At 39.3% G+C, this 22,553-nt stretch overlaps 2 protein-coding genes across 2 annotated transcripts; both read left to right on the top strand.

The window, feature by feature from the left end:
• Positions 1–1,313: 1,313 nt before the first annotated feature.
• Positions 1,314–22,467, top strand: LOC135474681 (shiftless antiviral inhibitor of ribosomal frameshifting protein homolog). Its single transcript, XM_064754236.1, has 7 exons — positions 1,314–1,461; positions 3,286–3,397; positions 3,635–3,669; positions 12,457–12,588; positions 12,899–12,999; positions 16,681–16,910; positions 19,110–22,467. Exons 1-7 carry the CDS (start codon positions 1,420–1,422, stop codon positions 19,229–19,231), a joined length of 774 nt encoding a protein of 257 aa, XP_064610306.1. The 5' UTR covers positions 1,314–1,419; the 3' UTR covers positions 19,232–22,467.
• LOC135474933 (uncharacterized) lies at positions 5,302–8,716 on the top strand. The gene is made up of 3 exons (XM_064754627.1): positions 5,302–6,196; positions 6,991–7,861; positions 8,580–8,716. Exons 1-3 carry the CDS (start codon positions 5,981–5,983, stop codon positions 8,714–8,716), a joined length of 1,224 nt encoding a protein of 407 aa, XP_064610697.1. The 5' UTR covers positions 5,302–5,980.
• Positions 22,468–22,553: the final 86 nt, after the last annotated feature.

Raw genomic sequence — 22,553 nt, 5'->3', positions numbered from 1 at the left:
ATCAGTCACCGTCCTCCTCGTGGATGTTGAACTTCATATGTAAATGTACAGAAAGATAAATTAGTCACCATCCTCCTCGTGGATGTTGAACTTTATACCTGCATGTACAGAAAGATAAATGAGTCACCGTCCTCCTCGTGGATGTCGTACTTTATACCTACATGTACAGACAGATAAATTAGTCACCGTCTTCCTCGTGGATGTTGAACTTCATACCTACATGTACAGAAAGATAAATCACTCACCGTCTTCCTCGTGGATGTTGGACTTCATACCTACATGTACAGACAGATAAATTAGTCACCGTCCTCCTCGTGGATGTTGGACTTCATACTTACATATACAGAGAGATAAATTAGCCACCGTCCTCCTCGTGGATGTTGAACTTTATGCCTGCATGTACAGAAAGATAAATCAGTCACCGTCCTCCTCGTGGATGTCGTACTCTACATTTGTAGAAAGATAAATCAGTCACCGTCCTCTTCGTGGATGTCGTACTCTACATTTGTAGAAAGATAAATCAGTCACCGTCCTCCTCGTGGATGTTGGACTTCATACCTACATATACAGAGAGATAAATTAGCCACCGTCCTCCTCGTGGATGTTGAACTTTATGCCTGCATGTACAGAAAGATAAATCACTCACCGTCCTCCTCGTGGATGTTGGACTTCATACCTACATATACAGAGAGATAAATTAGCCACCGTCCTCCTCGTGGATGTTGAACTTTATGCCTGCTGGTACAGAAAGATAAATCAGTCACCGTCCTCCTCGTGGATGTCGTAGCCTACTCTACATTTGTAGAAAGATAAATCAGTCACCGTCCTCTTCGTGAATGGTGTACTTGACACTAGCAGCGAGGTAAATTAGCCACTGTCCTTCTCGTGGATTTTGTATTTTACACCTTTTGTAAGATAAATTAGCCAATATTTTGTTTTTGGTACAAAGGTATAAAATAGCCACGCAGTTTTCTCCTCGGGGATGTTGATTTATGGTATACTTATATGAAGGTCCCATCACTAGCCGTCTTAATACATGTTCGCGTGTCGATGGAGTTGTTAGTTATCAGCTATTTAATAATTATCTAAGAGGCACCATGGAAGGCTTACTGGGAAAAGTATATTCGTATGTTTTATCTCATCTGATGTCAAAACATTTAAAGTGCTCAGTGATTTCATTGTGGATATGAAAATTGCATGTGTAGCCCTGCACATACTGTATATCGCAGACCTGCAGTAGGCAGTGGGCTGGTACCTTGTCAAATTACTGGTAAAGGAACCAGTTTTAATATTCCGGCCTGCTCATAGATGTCTGTTCTCCTCGTGGACGTGCTGTTCATGGATGTAAGCAGACCAGTACTGGAATGAAACAAATTGATAGTACTTGTACCTTGTAGTTAATTTAAGAAGATAAATAGTATGGCGTCTGCTGGGACCGAGTCGGAAGAAAACAGACAGCAGGTAAATAACGGTACAGCCAAAATAGAAATATCGACCGTTGTAGGCCTGGGAGTAAAACTAGGCCGACTTTCACGAAACGTCGAAGGCTATATCAAATTTTCGTAACTTTTCTCTTAAATGACGCCCTCTTACGGCACTATAACCTAGACAACGTCTTTTACTAGCAAAGGCACGAAATTTTGACTTACGCAGTTTTGTGAAATTGGCCTCTGGTCTACAAATTTATATCCAATCTCTCAAGGACACAAGGCGTTAATTTATTTGATCATTGCTAATTGCCATGGGAGCCTATTTCACCGGAAATTGTTAGATTCTAGCAATATACCTCTGTATGGAACCTGGTCTGTAACAAACACATGCATCACTATATTGTTTGCGTCAAATGTACGTTGTTGAAGTTAAAATATAAATAATAATTTACTTTCGGTTTGGGTTATAATGGTAGTTTGCGTCGTTTTATGTACTAGTGTCAGAAAATGGATCGGTATGTGTTTTACTCTCTGCATACTTGCTATGTATAAACTGTACAATACTGTCTAAGTAGGGCGACACGCAAGCACCTGTTATCTCACTTTATGATGTACATTGTACCTGACAATCACGTCACGAGTCACGTAAAATCTAGGCATAGTCCTAAGTCTGCAGTGGTACATTGAGGCTAATATACAACATGCAAAGCAATATGATCTGCAACGGGAATAGAAGCCAGCTAATGCCATTGTACTATGAGGACATATTTAAACAAAACATAGCCAATTCAGAAACCTAGTACACGCCATTGTATTGTCAAGACAGGTATATACGCTAAATAACCTGGTTAATAATATGAAGTTGTACGCCATTGTACTGTCAGGACAGGTGTAAAATAAAAAACATGGGCTAATAAAGGGAAGTAGTACGCCATTGTACGTTTGGACAGGGATAAGCTAAACAGCATGGCCAATGAAGTGAAGTTGTACGCCGCTGAACAATCAGGACTTGTGGTCGCAGGAGTGACTGCGTAAATGTCTATAATGACAAATGACCAATCCCGTGGCAGCGTGAAGCACTCAGCTAATACATGTAAAAAATGTGGTCACGTAGGCCTAGCCCCACACTATAGAGCTGGCAACTAAGCACGGTTACTCGTGATTTGAATGATCGCAACAGAAGTCATACCACTTTAGTTAAAGATTTCACATTTGGTATTGATATCAAGGTAAAGCAGGTTTTGGTTTAAACTGGGGATGTTTCGATCAAATTTCTGGTTTCCCATGATGATAGTAACTGACTACATTAACTAAGCGACAGGGAATTATAGCTTTTTTCTGGAAACGAAGATCTCAAGTTCTCGAACCATGGAGTTGCGTGTTCTAGTGAAACCCCTGCTGGTTATAATTTTAGTACCGCAGGTATTTTTGAGAAACAAGTAAGCGTTCTAGTGTATATTTAGCAAAACAAAAAACGGGAAGTGTTGTGTTTTACGTTAAACATTAAAAAGATAGATAAAAAAGAAATATAGAAGATCCATTATATAAGAAATAAGAAAACAATCAAATACATTAACATAAGGATATTTTTTAGCCGTATAACTCGATTTAAGCCTATATAATCTAAACGGGAAGTCCCGACATGCGTATACCACTCTTAAACCATAAAGGTTCGTTCTATGTCTATAATCACAAGACTCGTTTCCTAAACAACCTACAACACTAAGTTCTCAATTGAATATGTACCAAATAATGTATGAATAGGCCTATATAATTTAATATGTTGCCATTTTTCCCTGAGTGTATAACGTTGGAAGTTTATTACAAGATGGTAAAGTTACATATTCATTGTCAGGCGCTGGCTGTGGGGAAACTCTTCCGTGGACAGTACGAGGAGGAAGAAATTTTGACCTTGCTCAAGAAATTCAAATTTGATGATGATGAGACGGTCAAATTTATCATGAACCGTAAGTCCAATGATAATTCTTTCCAGAGAATTTAATACGTGACAAAAATGTATCAACTACCTCTGAGATGTGCAGTGATATTCCTTTTCTAGGCTTTTTTTTTAATAAATTCCAATTTTTTATATGAAACATGGCTTAATTGTCAAGCTTGATTGGGCCCTTCATCGGTTCTGTGGTTATCCAAAAGAGGTAGGTCTAATTTCCCTAAGTCAACGAATTATTTTCGTACTTTTTCAGATGAACCAAAAGAAGTCCGGGACACTATCTATCAGGTACACATGCTCATACGTTTGTACGGAGTCCTTAATACACGAGCTGTGTGTTTATTCCCATAGTCCCCTGACATAATGTGGTCGTGGTCACTACGTATTCTTCACTGTATTGTAGCAATGAAAGTTTTTAGACATTTGTGGCTTGTGGCAGGTAGCATATCAGCTGTATATGCCGAAAGACGACTACAACGTTTCGCATCGTCACATAAACGTCCATTGCTTGACACATTACGCGCATGTTTCACTGATTCTGAATGAAAATAAAGATTATGTAAAACTTTGGTAACTTTGGAAATATATTGGTGCCAAGGGGTGAAATAAACTTTCATATCACCAAGACAGGAGATATTATTCATATACGTGTAACTGCTTCATGCCTATAGGACTTACTTTCACCCACGCAGATGTTACTATCTGCTATACTGTTCGTAGAGAACTTGGTATGGGTTATGTAGGAGTTACAATCAGCTACAATGTGCGTGGAACTTGGTATGGGTAATGTAGCAGTTACAATCAGCTACAGTGTACGTGGAAATTGGTATGGTTTCTGTAGGAGTTACAATCAGCTACAGTGTACGTGGAACGTGGCATGGGTTATGTAGGAGTTACAATCAGCTACAATGTATGTGGAACTTGGTATGGGCTATGTAGCGGTTACAATCAGCTACTGTGTACGTGGAACTTGGTCTGGGTTGTGGAGGAGTTACAGTCAGCTAGAATGTACGTGGAACTTGGTATGGGTAATGTAGGAGTTACAATCAGCTAGAATGTACGTGGAACTTAATATGGGTAATGTAAAAGTTACAATCAGCTAGAATGTACGTGGAACTTGGTATGGGTTATGGAGGAGTTACAGTCAGCTAGAATGTACGTGTAACTTGGTATGGGTTATGGAGGAGTTACAATCAGCTACAGTGTACATGGAACTTGGTATGGTTTCTGTAGAAGTTACAATCAGCTACAGTGTACGTGGAACGTGGCATGGGTTATGTAGGAGTTACAATCAGCTACAGTGTATGTGGAACTTGGTATGGGCTATGTAGCGGTTACAATCAGCTACAATGTACGTGGAACTTGGTATGGGTTATGTAGGAGTTACAATCTGCTACAATGTACGTTGAACTTAGTATGGGTTGTGGAGGAGTTACAATCAGCTAGAATGTACGTGGAACTTAATATGGGTAATGTAAAAGTTACAATCAGCTAGAATGTACCTGGAAGTTGGTATGGGTTTTGTGGGAGTTACAATCAGCTACAATGTACGTGGAACTTGGTATGGGTAATGTAGCGGTCACAATCAGCTACAGTGTACATGGAACTTGGTATTGGTTTCTGTAGAAGTTACAATCAGCTACAGTGTATGTGGAACGTGGTATGGTTATGTAGGAGTTACAGTCAGCTAGAATGTACGTGGAACGTGGCATGGGTTATGTAGGAGTTACAATCAGCTACAGTGTATGTGGAACTTGGTATGGGCTATGTAGCGGCTACAATCAGCTACAATGTACATGGAACTTGGTATGGGTTATGTACAGGGTTCGCACGCCTTCTGGAAAGTCCTGGAAACTCCTTGAAAAAAAATCCGACCTGGAAACTCCTGAAAGTCCTGGAATTTAAATAAAAACTCCTGGAAAGTCCTGAAATTCTGATAAATATAAAAAAACTAGCCGGTCGGTAATCTAACGCTGTTTGTGCAAGGGAGATAACTTTGCATTTTTACGACATTAACGTATGTTATATATAAACCGTAAAGCGTTCTAACTTTTAACGACAGTTGGCTTTACTTTCTGTCTCGAGGTCCCGCCAAATTTCTCCGTTTCTTTGTTCTGATTACTGAAGTGGGTCACGGGCTATTTGTCATCATGCCTCCAGGCAAATGTTTATTCAACCCACGTTGGCTGAAACAGGCTGAGTACGCCAGATGGCTGGAGTCGGACCCAGGAAACAAATTAAGCGCCAAATGCAAGATCTGCGTTAAATCGATTGACGTATCAAACATGGGAGAACCAGCATTGCGCAGTCATGCCAAGGGACAGAAACACCACAACGTCTCGAGGAATTATCTTCTGGATTTGTCATTAGAGACTTTTTTCAACCTAAACGCACAACTGCCACAATAACAGCACAGTCATGTGAAGATCTCCCTACGACCTCTGCAGCCTCAAGTACCGGTAGACCAACTTCGACTTCCGTGCCTAGTTTTGTAACAAAGTCGGAATGTTTGCACGCGGAAATATTGTGGACACTAAAAGTGATCGCATCTCATTACTCCTTCAAATCCTGTGCAGATACCCAGCACCTGTTTGCAGAAATGTTCCCAGACTCTGATATAGCCAAACAGTTTGCTTGTGGCGAGAGGAAATGTGCGTATTTATGTACATTCGGAATCGCGCCATACCTGAAACACAGACTGTCAAAAAAAATCTCAGACGCAGACGGTTACGTCCTCCTCTTCGACGAAAGTTTAAACAAGGTGACTAGAAATAAGCAAATGGACATACACGCCAGGATTTGGGATGAAGGACTGGTATGTACATGTACTAGAATTGATTTTTTTTTTATTGCGAGCCATTTTAACCATTACGTCTAGCCAGCCTGCAGAAGTGTAGGCCTCTTGTCAGGGACTTTTCCCCTTTTATGCCAGACTGTCGAGCTGTCATATATTTAGAACAGCCATAATACAGATCTGACACGGCCATTGATAATTAATATCCCTTGTTTCTCGTGCCCCTATCTCCTGTATTTTTATCTTTGTTAAAATAATTGGGATTTGTAAAGTTTATGGATCGACTGATCCTTGACGTCACCGGAAGAGCTGCTTCTCTTTAAGTACATATTGAAAAGCTGCTTCTTCATTGGACGGCTGTGATTCCCACGGTCCAAATTGGGGAATAGATCCGCCAACTTCACTTTAGCTAAATAATTAAAATACATGGAGGATTTTGTCATTATTCTAGAATTTTTATAATTTCCTTTTCTCTAAGTTTATATGTATTTTAGGCCAAAATTCATGATTAATACTCAATAATAATCGTATCTAGCTTATTTGTTTTTTGTTGAACAGGTCATGAAAAATAAGATATTAACTATCAATGGCTCAAAATCAAGAAAGAAAATAAAAGCTGACTTTTGCCTCGCTTTGCATGTGTATTTTTAATTAAATGTATTAACACAATTGAACCAGTTACATTATCATTGTTTGAGCACATGGGACAGCTTTAGTATTTGGTGCTAGCCTTGCATGTGTTGCTCATCATGCTAGGAAAATAAATCTTTTGATATATGATGATTTATTTAAGTTTAATCCTTTTCTCTTTTCAGGTTGGCACCCATTACTTCACCTCTCTATTCATGGGACATGCCACAGCTGAGGACATGATCGAACACTTTGAAACTGGCACGGACGGGCTCAATATGAGAAGACTTCTACAGCTGTCCATGGATGGACCTTCCGTCAACAGGAAATTTCATCGCATGTTCCAAACCAAGATCTCTTCCACTTATGACCACTTTCTTCTGAATGTTGGGAGCTGTGGGCTTCATATCGTACATGGAGCATTTGAGGATGGTGCAAGTGCATCTGGTTGGCAGATTCAGGATGTGTTGAGAGGCCTTTACACGTTATTCAAGGACACGCCTGCACGAAGGGAAGATTTCATTAAATGTACAGAATCAACCACTTTCCCAATGAAATTTTGCCCCCACAGATGGGTGGAGAATGTTCCTGTGGTTGAACGAGCACTCTCCATATGGCTTAACATTCAGAAGTATGTGAAACAGGTTAATAAAGGACATTGTGACAACCCAAAGACAGTTTCATACAAGACTGTATCAGATGCAACCAAAGACAAGATTATTGTTGTAAAACTTTTGTCATTTTTGTCTATTGCCAAAACTATTCAGCTATTTTTGACACAATACCAAACTGACAAACCAATGCTACCATTCCTGGCTGAGGATTTGTTTCGTCTGATACGATCTTTAATGAAAAGGTTCCTCAAAGAAGATGTGGACATAAGCACGGTAAACAAACTTGTTAAGGTCAATCTTGAAGACAAAGATCTTCACAAGAGCTACACTGATGTTGATCTCGGGTTTGCGGCAGAAAAGGAGCTCAAGAAAATCAAGAGCTCTTCCTCTGGCCTAAAGTTAGTGACAGAGAGATCCTTGAGCTACGCATGCAATGCAAAGGGTTTCTTATCAAACTTGTTAGCAAGCTCCTTGAAAAATCTCCTCTTAAATACCTCTTTACTTTGCAAATTTCTTGTTTGGACCCAAGACAAATGGCAACAAACAAAACCGTGTGCATCACTAACATGAAAAAACTGTTGGCCACATTACTGGACGCCAACCAAATGCGTGGAGGAGCATCTGCATGCGACAATGTACTCCTACAGTTTGAAGAATTTTCTGGAAACAACTGTTATTGGTAACATGTCAACATTTTCCAACTTTGACCCACATAAACCTGAGAGTAGACTAGATGCCCTGATGTTTGAATCTGTTGCCCTAAATCAGCGAATGGCACCTTTGTGAATTGTTATGAAAAACCTTCTTCTCCTGTCGCATGGACAAGCGACGGTCGAAAGAGGCTTCTCAGTGAACCGACAGATTGAAACAGAAAACATGATTGAACAAACTGTTGTATCTTGAACGACTTGTGTGTGATCACCTCAAGGGAATCGGCGGATTGAAAAACATTGAAGTAACAAAGGAAATGTTGACGTACTGTTCTTCTGACTAGACAGAAGTATTCCTTGTACTTAGATTCCAAGAGGGAAGAGAAACTTAATGCAGAAAACTTGCCTAAAGAAAGCATGTTCTGGACACAATAGATGAACTGAAAACAAAGCGTAAGCGCATTGAAAGAGACATTGAATCCTTGACACAATCTGCAGTTAAATTTGCAGAAAAAGCAGAAGAGACAGGGCAGTTGGACTTTGTTAGAAAGTCCAACAGTTTGCGAAGAACAGCGAAGCAGAAGAAACGAGAACTTGCCACCATTGCTTCTACCTTGGATGAGAGACTGCAAGAGTTAAAAAAGTGACTGCTGTTGGACATCTTGTCATGATCAGGGAAATCAGTTTGACTGTCTCTGTCATGTACTCCTACTTTTTATGATGCAAAACAATATTGTTGCATGAATAAAGTATCATAAACTTGTGAGATTGTCTCCCTTGTGAAAATACTAAACAGCAGGGCAGTTAAATATACTATCACTACTTGACTTCAAATTCAAATGTAGATATCAAAATTTCACAGTTTATAATTTTGTGATCTGGGATCACAAAAAACGTTTTGATGCCTGGATTGGTCCTGGCTGTTATAAGTTTTAGAATAGACGGTTCAGTTTAAGAATTCAGACTTGCGCATTGGTTGGGTTGGAGAGCTCTGTGAAATGTGACATCATTCAACAGGTTAGGGAGATCCACCTCTTTTGAAATGGTGGTAGGAAAAGGTATGTGTTGTCAAACCATACATATGTTTACCATGCAGGGGCATTACTGCCTTCCCCTTACATAGTATTATTGTGCAAATGAGAAGGGAATGATAGGCAATGATTTCTTGAAAGAATGTAATTTGGTGTTTGACTGACAGGTCAAATAGTGTTGAAGTTAAATATCATTTTTTACCTCCAATTTATAAGGGGTTAATCTCCCTAAACTGTTCTATGCACAGCAGTGTTTTGTTATATAAGTGAATTTCACAATCCTTCATTCTTAAACTGAACTGGTCTGTGGAAGTCCTTTTGATGATGAAGGCATAACTCCGGACAACTAACTGAAATGTGGTTTGGTTTGACTTCGGCCAAAGTGAACAATTATCACTCCTGGAAAATTACTGTGACACACCTGGAAAACTCCTGGAATTTCATCTGTGAATGAGTGTATGAACCCTGAGTTATAATCAGCTACAGTGTACGTGAACGTGGTATGGGTTATGTAGGAGTTACAATCAGCTACAGTGTATGTGGAACTTGGTATGGGCTATGTAGCGGTTACAATCAGCTACAATTTACTTTGAACTCAGTATGGGTTGTGGAGGAGTTACAATCAGCTAGAATGTACGTGGAACTTAATATGGGTAATGTAAAAGTTACAATCAGTATGTGTATGTGGAACTTGGTATGGGCTATGTAGCGGCTACAATCAGCTACAGTGTACGTGGAACTTGGTATGAATAATGTAGGAGTTACAATCAGCTACAGTGTATGTGGAACTTGGTGTGGGTTATGTAGGAGTTACAATCAGCTACAATGTACGTGGAACTTGGTATGGGTAATGCAGCGGTTACAATCAGCTAGAATGTACATGGAACTTGGTATGATTTCTGTAGGAGTTACAATCAGCTACAGTGTACGTGGGAACTTGGTATGGGTATGTAGCGGTTACAATCAACTACAGTGTACGCGGAACTTGGTATGGATTATGTAGGAGTTACAATAAGCTACAATGTACGTGGAACTTGGTATGTGTTATGGAGGAGTTACAATCAGCTACAGTGTACGTAATAACTTGGTAAGGGTAATGTAGAAGTTACAATCAGCTAGAATGTTCGTGGAGCTTGGTATGGGTTATGTAGGAGTTACAATCAGCTACAATGTACGGGGAACTTGGTATGGGTAATGTAGGAGTTACAATCAGCTACAATGGTACGTGGAACTTGGTATGGGTAATATAGGAGTTACAATCAGCTACAGTGTACGTGGAACTTGGTGTGGGTTATGTAGGAGATACAGTCAGCTAGAATGTACGTGGAACTTGGTATGGGTAATGTAGGAGTTACAGTCAGCTACAATGTACGTGTAACTTGGTATGGGTTATGTAGGAGTTACAATCAGCTAGAATGTACGTGGAACTTGGTATGGGCTATGGAGGAGTTACAGTCAGCTAGAATGTACGTGTAACTTGGTATGGGTTATGTAGGAGTTACAGTCAGCTAGAATGTACGTGGAACTTGGTATGGGTTATGTAGGAGTTACAATCAGCTACAGTGTACGCGGAACTTGGTGTGGGTTATGTAGGAGTTACAGTCAGCTAGAATGTACGTGGAACTTGGTATGGGTAATGTAGCGGTTACAATCAGCTACAGTGTACATGGAACTTGGTATGGTTTCTGTAGGAGTTACAATCAGCTATAGTGTACGTGGAACGTGGTATGGGTTATGTAGGAGTTACAATCAGCTACAGTGTATGTGGAACTTGGTATGGGCTAGGTAGCGGTTACAATCAGCTACTGTGTTCGTGGAACTTGGTATTGGTTATGTAGGAGTTACAATCAGCTAGAATGTACGTGGAACTTGGTATGGGTAATGTAGGAGTTACAATCAGCTAGAATGTACGTGGAACTTGGTATGGGTTATGGAGGAGTTACAGTCAGCTAGAATGTACGTGGAACTTGGTATGGGTTATGGAGGAGTTACAATCAGCTACAATGTACGTTGAACTTGGTATGGGTAATGTAGGAGTTACAATCAGCTAGAATGTACGTGGAACTTGATATGGGTAATGCAGCGGTTACAATCAGCTACAGTGTACATGGAACTTGGTATGGTTTCTGTAGAAGTTACAATCAGCTACAGTGTACGTGGAACGTGGTATGGGTTATGTAGGAGTTACAATCAGCTACAGTGTATGTGAAACTTGGTATGGGCTATGTAGCGGTTACAATCAGCTACAGTGTACGTGGAACTTGGTATGGGTTATGTAGGAGCTACAATCAACTAGAATGTAAGTGGAACTTGGTAAGGGTAATGTAGGAGTTACAATCAGCTACAATGTACGTGGAACTTGGTATGGGTTATGTAGGAGTTACAGTCATCTGGAATGTACGTGGAACTTGGTATGGGTTATGGAGGAGTCACAATCAGCTACAATGTGCGTTGAAACTTGGTATGGGTTTTGTAGGAGTTCCAATCAGGTAGAATGTACGTGTAACTTGGTATGGGTTATGTAGGAGTTACAATCAGCTACAGTGTATGCGGAACTTGGTATGGGTTATGTAGAAGTTACAATCAGCTAGAATGTACGTGGAAATTGGTATGGATTATGTAGGAGTTACAATCAGCTACAGTGTACATTGAACTTGGTGTGGGCTCTGGTGGAGTTACAATCAGCTACAATGTACATTGAACTTAGTGTGTAGGACTTACAATTAGCTAAAATGTACGTGGAACTTGGTATGGGTTAAGTAGGACTTTACAATCACATACGCAAGTAACAGTAAGTGGCAACAATACGTTTCCGTGGGGTTTTAGAAAATGTGTACGGAAAGAATTAAAGCTGTTTGTTTAGTATTACAAGATGGGAGAAATCCACACAGGAAATTTACCCTGCCGTCTTTGCATTGAGCAGTAAGCATCCGGATATAACGTAGGTGGTCTTAATTTATCACCATACCGGTATCCATTGTTCTTTTATAAATTATATACCCCCTCAAACAAAATTTATGGAGTGCGGAACAAGAGCAGTCATTGGAAATGTTTAGAAACAGCTAGTGTTTCTTAAAGTGGCTACAATGTAACAAGACTCAGGACATCACATAAGCGAGTTAGTGCATGAATTAATTATTATCAAGGCAGTATGTAATGATACTCAGACATTTGACAAAGAAGGAGGCCATGTTAGCATTGGATGGCCATCGCGTGTAAATTTATGCAGGTACTGAGCACTGTTCAAACTGAGCTTGTAAAGTATTCATTGCCTTCGTAGCTGTTCAAAGAAATGTGAACACCAGATTTACTTAGCCAGCTTTCTTTGACTTCCAACACTAATTTGTTTCTCTCAGATTTCTCTACCCCGAAGTGAGGAGGCGAAGATTTCAAGCATCCAAGAAGTACAGATTCCACGCTCTCTTCGTCAGTTTGCCTGTGAGGGCTGCGACAAAGTTTGGTGGGATAGGGTGTCTAACCGAAAACCGGTCAGTATCAGTGAACTAAGGAGTAGGTATGCTGAACGATCATCATGTGTAGAAAATGTCAGTCCCGTGAGCATTATTTAATGTACATTTAGGCCTATGACGGAAGTGTTTAATTTCCTTGTTTGTTGTTTAACGACAAATAAATTTTTTACATATTTAAAAATAGCTGTCCGGCTTATAGGAAAAGATATTGGACGACTTGATGATGTTTCTCTCGTGTGTCTCTTTACACACGTTAAATGCCAGCAATTGGTAACCACGCTTTTAAGTCTAGCAAGTTTAAACTCGGTTATTTTCACCTTTTCAACAGGTATCGAAGTGCAAAACGTGCGAAGAGAGGTATGATCCTGTGCCGACGGAGTACGAATGGGGGGTAGCTAGATTCCGTTGTGACTGTGGACGTAGCTTCACGTAAAACATTTCTGTTCTTAATGTTCTGACGGCTGATACAATGCTCTTATCGTATGAAGGCTGAGACAATATTCTTATGGTAATGTTCTCATCGCATGATGGCTAAAACCATGTTCTTGTGGCTAAGACAATGTTCTGATGGTATTATGGCTGAGAAAATATTTTAAGATAACTGTATGAGGGCTAAGAGAATGTTTTTATGACTAAGGCAACGTTCTTATGGCTATGTTCTGATCGTTTGATGGCTAACACAATATTTAAAGAAAACATTCTGAGGGCAAAAACAGTGTTCTTATCGACAGCAAAGACAATGTTCTTATATCTAAGGCAATGGTCTTGTGGCTAAGACAATGTTCTGATCGTAGGATGACTAAGACATTGTTCGTATGTCTAAGACAAAGTTCTAAATATATGATGGCTAAAACAAAGTTTCGATAGTTAAAACGGTGTTCTGATTGATGGTGAAGACAATGTTTTATGACTAAGACAGTCTTCTGATCGACGGCAAAGACAATGTCCTTGTGGCTAAGACAATGTTCTTATGGCTAAGTTCTGATAGTTAACCTCTGTTCTGATTGATGCGGAAGACAATGTTCTTATGGCTATTACAATGTACTTATGGCTAAGACAATGTTCTGATCGCATGATGGCTAAGACAATGTTCTTATGGCTAAGACCATGTTCTGATGGCGAAGGCAATTTTTCCGATGGATAAGACAATGATATTGTGTCTGGAGCAATGATCTCATGAATAAGACAACATTGTGATGATTTGAATAGTATGCAGATGGCTAAAGCAATGTTCAGATGTTCTCCGATGTGACATATTATACAGCACTGAATAGAGAAAATCAGTAGCATTCGATCTATATCGGTTTTGAGTCTATTCTCATTGCCGTTTACCTCAATGTCCAGACCGGATCCCAGACCGACAGACCAGAGCTTAGACCGGCTTTTAGGTTGAGCCATGTTCTGAAATTCCATGAATGAGACAATGTTTTGGTTAAGAGTAAGGCAACATTGTAATGACTGTTATGGTGATAAGACAATGTTGTGGTGGTTAGGATAATGATCTGATCCTCGGATAACACAATATTATAATGGTTAAGGCACTGTCCCGATAGCTTACTCGGTGTAGTGCATAAGTGATGTACATTTCTAAGGCTATGTTCTGATACCTAACAGAATGTTCTAATGTTCTTTGGTTTCGATGGTTAAAACAATGTTAAATCTGTTGGCTAAAATATCTGCACGAAAGTGTTTCGAAATACTCCTGCTCTTTCATCTATTTTTGTGAATGAAGATCTGACAAAGCGTCGTTTGGCCTTGCCTAGCTTGAAAAGGCAAGGCAATCCGCAGAGTGTGTGGTCATGCGACGGAAATATCTTTTTCCGTATGTCTGAAAATAGTGAAAGTAAATGGACTGAGCATGTAAGAGCTATAGTTAAGAAAAGTAATATGAAATTGAGTATGATTAGTCGGGCCAGGCGAACACTTACTAGAAAGTGTATGATCACACTGTACTTTTGGCTTGATACGGTCTTGTATTGAATATGGAGATTTTCTATTTGACAACTGCAGCGTTTGAATATCAAGCTCATTGGAAAATGTCCAACGCCGAGCAGCATTGTTATGTACAGCGGGATTACGTCGAACTTCATATAAATCTTTTTTAAATGAACGTAAATTTGAACCTTTATACAGTCGGCGTAGATCCAAGTGCATTCTGTTTTTTCATAAAATCATCAATGGGCTCTCTCCTCCATACCTAAAGACCTTACTAACTCAAAGGTATAACAGCGAAACAAATGCCTACAATCACAGAAATATACACCACTTTCGATCATTTAAATGCCGAACTCAGATTTTCTTTTCTCTTCCGTGATCTAACATCTGTGTATAGTTCATTTGACACCTTTCCCTCTATTGTGCTCTGTAGAATGAGAATGGGACTGAGCGATCTTCACGGTGACCTCTTTAAATATAACATTATCGACGATCAGTCATGTAGTGAATGTAAACATAAATGTGAAAATGCATCTCATTATTTCCTTGACTAGCCTGCCTATGTCACTCATAGAAAGCACATGCTAAAAAGTTTCTTTAGAATTATATCTCCTGGAGTTCACCCTTCTGTATTTTTGACTAGTTGTTCTGAACACATTTGTACCATACTCTTATTTGGTTCACCTGAACTAAGCGTGAATAATAATCAATTGATCTTAAAATCTGTACATAATATTATAATCAAGTCCAATAGATTCACCATCCAAGCCCAGCAGTAATATGATTTGATTTTGATTTTTCTTTGTTCCCATCACCTTATTCTGTACATGTACACGTCATTTGTTCTCTTTGTTGTCTATGTTATTTTATGAATATACGTTGATTTTATTGTTGAGGAGATCCCCTCGTGTCTATAGAGCTGTGGGAAATCCTCAATAAACAAATAAAGAATTACAATTACAGTTAAAATAATGTCCTGCATGAGACAATATTCCGTTGGCCAGGACAATGCTGTGAGAAAAAGAAAGGAGTATTAGGTATTTTGGAATATAAACTGGCGTGAAAGTGGATTCCGGTTCGGATTGTATTGTGGACAGCAAAACTAATGCTGTTTTAATGTGCCCTTAGAACCGCCTTTCTGCATGGGAAAGGAAAGCCTGGACAGCATATGTCCATTTTTGTCAACATCGACAGAACTGGGATTCGATCGATTTCGATACAAGTCGCGAAACATACGCGAAATGTGAAATGTGATTGTCGTGATTAGAGTTGGAAAAACTTCTTGTGAGGTCAGAGTTCCTACACTTTGATAGTAGGAACCTTAAAATTCAAATGTTTGAACGTCTTTCACTCTTTTCACTAAAATCTAAATATATAAATGAAAGTATATTAATGCATAGTTTTAAGTGGTCTATTTAGTGGTTATTTCAAAGTTTGAAGGTCTTTTCCTTAAAAGAGCTTTGACAGGTGGAGAATTTGAGATAGAGTTAAGCAATTTCTTGCTTTGGTGTGGCCTTGCAGTCAAAAGGGAACATACTCTTTCCGTCAACAATGTGATACATACTATGTTATATCACGGCATGAAATCGTTTCTTTCTTAACCCAAAGTCCGGCCGTACGTCGGAAGGTCTTCCAGCAGACTGCGAAGTGAAATATTCTTGAGTACGGCGTAAAACACCAATCAAATAAATCAAATAAATAAAACCAAAGTCACACCACAAAATACACGTCTGAGCGACTGTGCATGGCTGAAGCACTAAAACTATTTGGTTAAGGGTATGGCTAACCAGGGATAAGGCATGTGTATACATATGTACATTTTGAGAAGAAATCACGAAACGGCTTGCCATAGACAAAAGCGCCATATCAAAGTGCTGTGACCATTTAAAAGAATTTGCTATTTAATTCTTTAATGATCCAGCTTCATCATTGCTAGTTTGTCTAATCAGGTAGTATGGGAGACCCTGTTGATTCGTTCGTCTAAACCTTTATTCTAGGCAGTTTCAAATCCACCATTCATTGATTTCACTGTGACTTTAAGTTTGTACATTTGTCAGGTTTCTAGCGAAAGCCAATGGTTAATACAAGGTCCAACACAGCAGGCTATTTCATCAGTTTGTATATCAAATTTGTAGATGGCTACCTCTGTGATGATCAAATGTTCATTTCTTGCAGTGGTTTTTGTCAGCGAATAAATAGTAGTCCGTGTTACAAATGTGATGCCCAGGTGTTTCCTACAGCCATCCTTCCCCCCAGTCGTGGCCAAGGCCCAAGACAGAGTAAGAATCAGCACTGCTGTGATGCCCCAAACTGTCCTCACGCTCAGCCGCATAGCCGCGGAAAAATAGAGGGGCGGCACAATAAGGAGGGTTCCCACTCCAGCTCGACTGATGGGAGGAAAACTGGTAAGACTGCTCACCAAAAGATCTTAGACTGCAAAATGACTGATATAATATACTTTATCGGTTCCATTCATATATGTTATTTCATCCAATGATAAATGTCACCATTGAGTTGTGATTAGCAAAATCATTCGTTCATCAAAAGAAACATTTTCATCATCATCAGATAAACGATTCTAAAGAATCTAAACGCCTAAATTCTCATAATTATGTCAAGCTATCAACCGGGAAATCTTTAACATGTTTAACATACATATTTTCTTGTTGTGAATACTGATTGAAATGTCTTTAGTTTGAGCTTCAGTTACAGAAGGAGTTTCAAACTCGTGTTTCATTAACTTTGCTTACCGTATGCTTAAACATTTCATATCAGTGTAGGTGGATTTAACTTAGGGCCCCACCAAATTACCTTTCTTGTAAGTTAAGGGTACTTATCCATATAAATGGCACGTTTTTTAAGGGTTGTTTGGTTTGCTGTAGTTCTGAGATCGGTTGGCAATGATACGCTCCCCTTAATTCAACAATTAACCGCTCTCGATATATCTCGCCAGTTCTGGTCTAGAGTACGCTAAGGTCTTGGAATAAGTACGCCAAAAAAAAGAAAAAAAAACAACAAGTTTATCTGCATGGTTCTAATGTACTTCATTCATCATCATGTCGCCCGACCAAGATCATTAAAATAATGATTAAGACTGGGGCTCCCAAAAACATTGTCCATCACCGTATTAACGATGTACATCTCCGTGGAGTAATAAACATTATCCGCATATTAATCTTTTCTGGAGAGTACCAAGTGTAGCCGACTCGAGCCGAGCAAGATTTATTTATTTATTTATTTGATTGGTGTTTTACGCCGTACTCAAGAATATTTCACTTATGCGACGGCGGCCAGCATTACGGTGGGTGGAAACCGGGCAGAGCCCGAGGGAAACCCACGACCATCCGCAGGTTGTTGACAGACCTTCCCACGCACGGCCGGAGAGGACTTGAACTCACAGCAACCGCATTGGTGAGTGACTCCTGGGTCATTATGCTGCGCTAACGTGCTAACCAACCGAGCCACGGAGGCCCCCGAGTCGAGCAAGAGCCAGTTTAAGTAATTTCAACATGGCTGTTTAGACGAAGTCCATGGTATACGTTCATAGGTATACGTATTCATCAAGCAACTGGAGATATAAGTCATAAATTGCAAGTTCTTCAAAAGCCCAACTCAGAAGAGGACAGAAATCAAATTGTAGTTGGTACATTATTCTACAGTGAGGAAACAGTGTATTATAATGCTTTTTAAAGTTTTTAATGTGTTTAAAAGGGCACGCGTTCTGAGGAAAGTCATTCTATTCCTCGACTGATTGGAAACCCTTTCCTATCACCACTTGACATCAGTTAATTTTAATAATGCAGTATAAAAGATATTGCAAAACAAACATGAATATATCTTTTGACACGTGTAATTTAGTAAGCGTACAAATTTGAAACTTCCCAGAGCAAAATATGTTACGTAAAATGGCTGATGTTATCTTTTCTAAGTCAAACGGCTCATGTTAGGTATATATATATTGAAGACAGATATGCATGGGTTTGCTCATATATGTAAATGCGCTGAATATACCTTTCCGAACTGTGAATCAAGAACAATCAGTTGGTATTGTTGCAAATAAGTCAACCGAATGTCCCACACATTGGTTACATATGGTCAATCTGTTGCACGTCAAATTCTTCTAAGGGGCCTCCGTGGCTCAGTTGGTTTAGCGCGCTAGAGCAGCGTAATGACCCAGAGGCCTCTGACCAATGCGGTCGCTGAGACTTCAAGTCCAGCTCATGCTGACTTTCCTCTCCGGCTATAAGTGGGAAGGTTTGTCAGCAATCTACGGATGATCGTGGGTTTTTCATCCGGGCTCTGCCCGGTTTCCTCCCACCAAAATGCTGGCCGTTGTTGCATAAGTGAAATATTTTTGAGTACGGCGTAAAACATAAATCAAATAAATAAATCAAATTCTTCTACCAATAAATGCAAAGGCAAATACATGTACACGCCATCTATACTGTAGGTGTGATTGAGATACTAATTTCAACAGAGCTTTTTACTTGTTGGATAATATCATTACGTATATTACATATGCGTAATGATGTAGAAACTTTCAAGAAAATCAACCACGTGATTAAAGACTCATTTCTTTGTTTTAATGGTAATACATTATCCAGATATCGACAAACCACCACCGAAGACCTGCTTGAAAGCTAAAGCGAACAACGTGCTTTATCCCAGCAATATCCACGTCAGCTCTGGATCCACGGTCGCTTCGTTTCGTCCAGATACCGACTAGGGAAAATTCCTATTCTGTTGCATCTAGCAGTCTTTGTACGATCTGTGCGACGTCTCTGACGACACGGGGTCTGACAGCAGCTGACACCGCGTGTGGACTACGATGACTGGTAGTAATTTGGGGAGGTTTCTGGACGACTTGTGTGGTTCGAATTTGTTACTTACAGCCTGTTGTTTTGTAGAATATACATGAAATATAGTTTTGGTAGTCAGTTTATATAGTCTTACTGATCAAGATTCGTGACTTGATAAGTTTAATCGCCATTATCTACTGTGCCTTTTTAATGTAATTTTTGTATACGCAATGTATAACGTTATAAAATGCTATGCATTAGGTGGTCAGATGTTTCTGTTCATTGTTACATAATATCTTTCAGAAGTGAAAGTTTATAACCTGTACCAGAATCAATTGATAATCGGTGCTTAAGAAGTCAATTTTATATTAGTTATTAAAACTTGTTCACGTCAGACTAAAAATATTAATCCGTTAATTTTAACAGATAATCTCTTGTCTGAGTGATGCTGGAATGTATTCTGTTATTGCAGCAGATTGTTCTGTTAAATACAACCAACATATACTGTAATTCAACATAAAGATTCTATCAGACTAACAGGGTATTATGTTGAATATGACAGAATATTGTTACATTCTATCATCAATTAGACAACAGACTTTCTGATAAAATTAACAGACCCGGATGCAACTCAAACTTTCTAAAACACATACATCAAGAATATATGGAGTTAGTGTTTATATTGTAACTGAGGTCGTGACTTTTTCGTCATGTTCGAAACAAATTATTATTTTTTTTTTTGAGAGACAGCTGTATTCAAGCATGTCGACGGATTCTTCCATGTGGTCCACGGATCAGCGTCGTCGTCTTCTTAAGGGCTCAGCTTTCGCCCCATTACTATTTATTATCATATTAATGACATGCCATTGTATATTTTCTCTCCCACTGTGATATTTGATACAAATGTGTTTTCGGCTGATAAGAACGTGGAAAATATTAATCTGCGGCTATAAAACAGATCTGCGAAATCTGACTATTTGGTGCCTATCAAACAAAAAAGTTGCGAAATATTAGCAACCAAAAACTAAATTAACGATGGTAGCAGTCAAAAACGCTTGCGTACGAGCATTATAGGCTTACGGATCGGGGTATTGCCCTAAATTGTTAGATCGTGCATACATCAACCAATGAAAATTATTTATTTATTTGATTGGTGTTTTACGCCGTACTCAAGAATATTTCACTTATCCAGTGGCGGCCAGCATAATGGTGGGAGGAAACCGGGCACAGCCCAGGGAAAACTCACGACCATCCGCAGGTTGCTGAAGACCTTCCCCACGTACGGCCGGAGAGAACCAAGGAAAGGCTTTTCGGGATTAAAACTAACAAATGTCTATTGTTGGCTGATCACATTAGACAGTATATATATATAGAATAAAGGAAATGCAAAATTAGCCTAGAAATATCAAGAAACTCTCGCACCTAGACACTAGGAAACTATACAATGTTTTTTCAGCCTAATTTTAAAGTCTGTACCGCTCAAGTGCTTGTAACGCAGGTGACAATAATGCGAAATAATAGGAAAGTCTCAGATAAGGGCTATGCACGATGAAACAAGCATGTACCCAGGAGAAATGTGTATTAAGCTACATTTCCCCTGTGACAATATGTTTAAAGACGAATATATCTGTACTTGTTTTCTAAAGCATTCGTGGATTGGTGCAATTCTGTTTAGAAAGCGTCATTAACAAATATGATCCAGCAATGCCATGCAACGGTTTGGAAGTAAAAGACTTTTGAATGTACCTGGAAATGTACAGAACAGAAATTTATAAATGTATACTTTTAGAATCCCATAAAGGTCATTTTTCGCGCAATTATGTTAAAAAATGTGATAGTTTGTGATTTTTAAAAAGCTTGAAAATACTTGTCTTAATCATCGAAAGAATTATTGTCAATGTTTTAATGCCATGTAGGATTTTCTTTGAATTGTACTATTTTGTCTTAATCGGGACAGCAAATTTTTATAATGCCTAGATTTGTAGTGCATTCTAAAATGTTTAGACCTGAGAATTTTTCTTTCCATTCCCATTTTAGCTTTCAGAAACACAGATCTGCTGGCCTGCTCTCCCGTTCACTAATTTGAGATCACTACCGATCTCAGAATTATAGCCATGTAGTTGTGCGTATTTTTTGTAGGGCCTATTTTGTTATATAGTCCCACTTGCGTGAAAAGAGGCTTTTACGAATAAAGGCTATCTTTCACGGTCTCTGACCTTTCCATGTGTGTGTTTGTTGCTGCGGAACGGTTGGACATTTTCGTACGGATTTCGTGACACTCATTTGACCGCCTTTTAAACAAAATAGGCATACTACTAAAATCAGGACTGGTTTATACTTGAGTCAAACTATGTATCACATTGGTGAATATTTTCATTTATAAACGCCGCCAGGTTTATTGGTATAAAGAACGTAAAAATATCGAAGGAAAACACTAAATATACACATAGGGGACGAGTCCATATGACTGAAGATGGGTTCGTGTTAGAAGAAATCGTCGCAGTTTACTTGACAGGCGTAGTCCATTTGGCAACAGATGGAGTTGTGTTAAGGGAAAAACATGGTATCATGGCGTCGTCCATTTAGCTAGAGAGGAGATTTAACAGGTATCTGGCGAAGTGAGTCTTTCCTCGGCCTAGATCCGCGATTAGGTCAGCATCGTTCCAGTACATGTATATGATTTCAGAAAATAAACCAACCAGAAAGAAGGTCAAGTATATTGACTGAACACTACTCACGCGTAACATGTTGATCTTCGTTGTCACAGTAACATGGCCTAATTTCCCGCGTAATCTTACGCTATCACGCATGGCAATACCTGGTATACCCACGGTCAAGTCTGCTCATGTAGCATGGTCATTGGACTGTTAAAAACAACAACAACGAGAATGTATTGAAGTCAATCGATCCTATCTGCATAGCTTTCAGTCACTTGATACTGGCAGCCATCCTGCATGTTAATCTTTGTACAGAGACCCCCTTACCTCATCGCTTTAAGCACTCTCCTTGAGGTTGGGAGATTAGTATATTATTTGATCCGCTACCAGGCTATCCCATGTACACTAGGTAAGGTGTGACTGCATTATTGTACATAACTAAAAATCATTATAATTTTAATTAGAGGAAGAAACTATAACCCCGTCACTTCTTTCCCTTCTGAAGAGTTGTCAGCTCATGCTGGCTTCCTCTCCGATCGTACGTTGGAACATCTGTCAGCTTGTCCCGGGCTCTTGCCGATTTCCTCCCACC

This window comes from Liolophura sinensis, chromosome 9 (genome assembly GCF_032854445.1).
Source record: "Liolophura sinensis isolate JHLJ2023 chromosome 9, CUHK_Ljap_v2, whole genome shotgun sequence".
Taxonomy (NCBI): domain Eukaryota; kingdom Metazoa; phylum Mollusca; class Polyplacophora; order Chitonida; family Chitonidae; genus Liolophura; species Liolophura sinensis.
Note: the sequence above shows the minus strand (reverse complement) of the source record. Positions and strands in the feature narration are given on the sequence as shown.

Excerpts from the sequence above, each read along its gene's own strand:
- LOC135474681 (XM_064754236.1), top strand. The coding sequence starts at position 1,420 with ATGGCGTCTGCTGGGACCGAGTCGGAAGAAAACAGACAGCAG. Across the intron at positions 3,398-3,634 it reads GGTCAAATTTATCATGAACC|ATGAACCAAAAGAAGTCCGG; the intron begins GTAAGTCCAATG and ends GTACTTTTTCAG. Across the intron at positions 13,000-16,680 it reads GACTGTGGACGTAGCTTCAC|TGGTTTTTGTCAGCGAATAA; the intron begins GTAAAACATTTC and ends CATTTCTTGCAG.
- LOC135474933 (XM_064754627.1), top strand. The coding sequence starts at position 5,981 with ATGTTCCCAGACTCTGATATAGCCAAACAGTTTGCTTGTGGCGAGAGG. Across the intron at positions 6,197-6,990 it reads GGATTTGGGATGAAGGACTG|GTTGGCACCCATTACTTCAC; the intron begins GTATGTACATGT and ends TTCTCTTTTCAG. Across the intron at positions 7,862-8,579 it reads CTACGCATGCAATGCAAAGG|AAAAAGCAGAAGAGACAGGG; the intron begins GTTTCTTATCAA and ends TTAAATTTGCAG.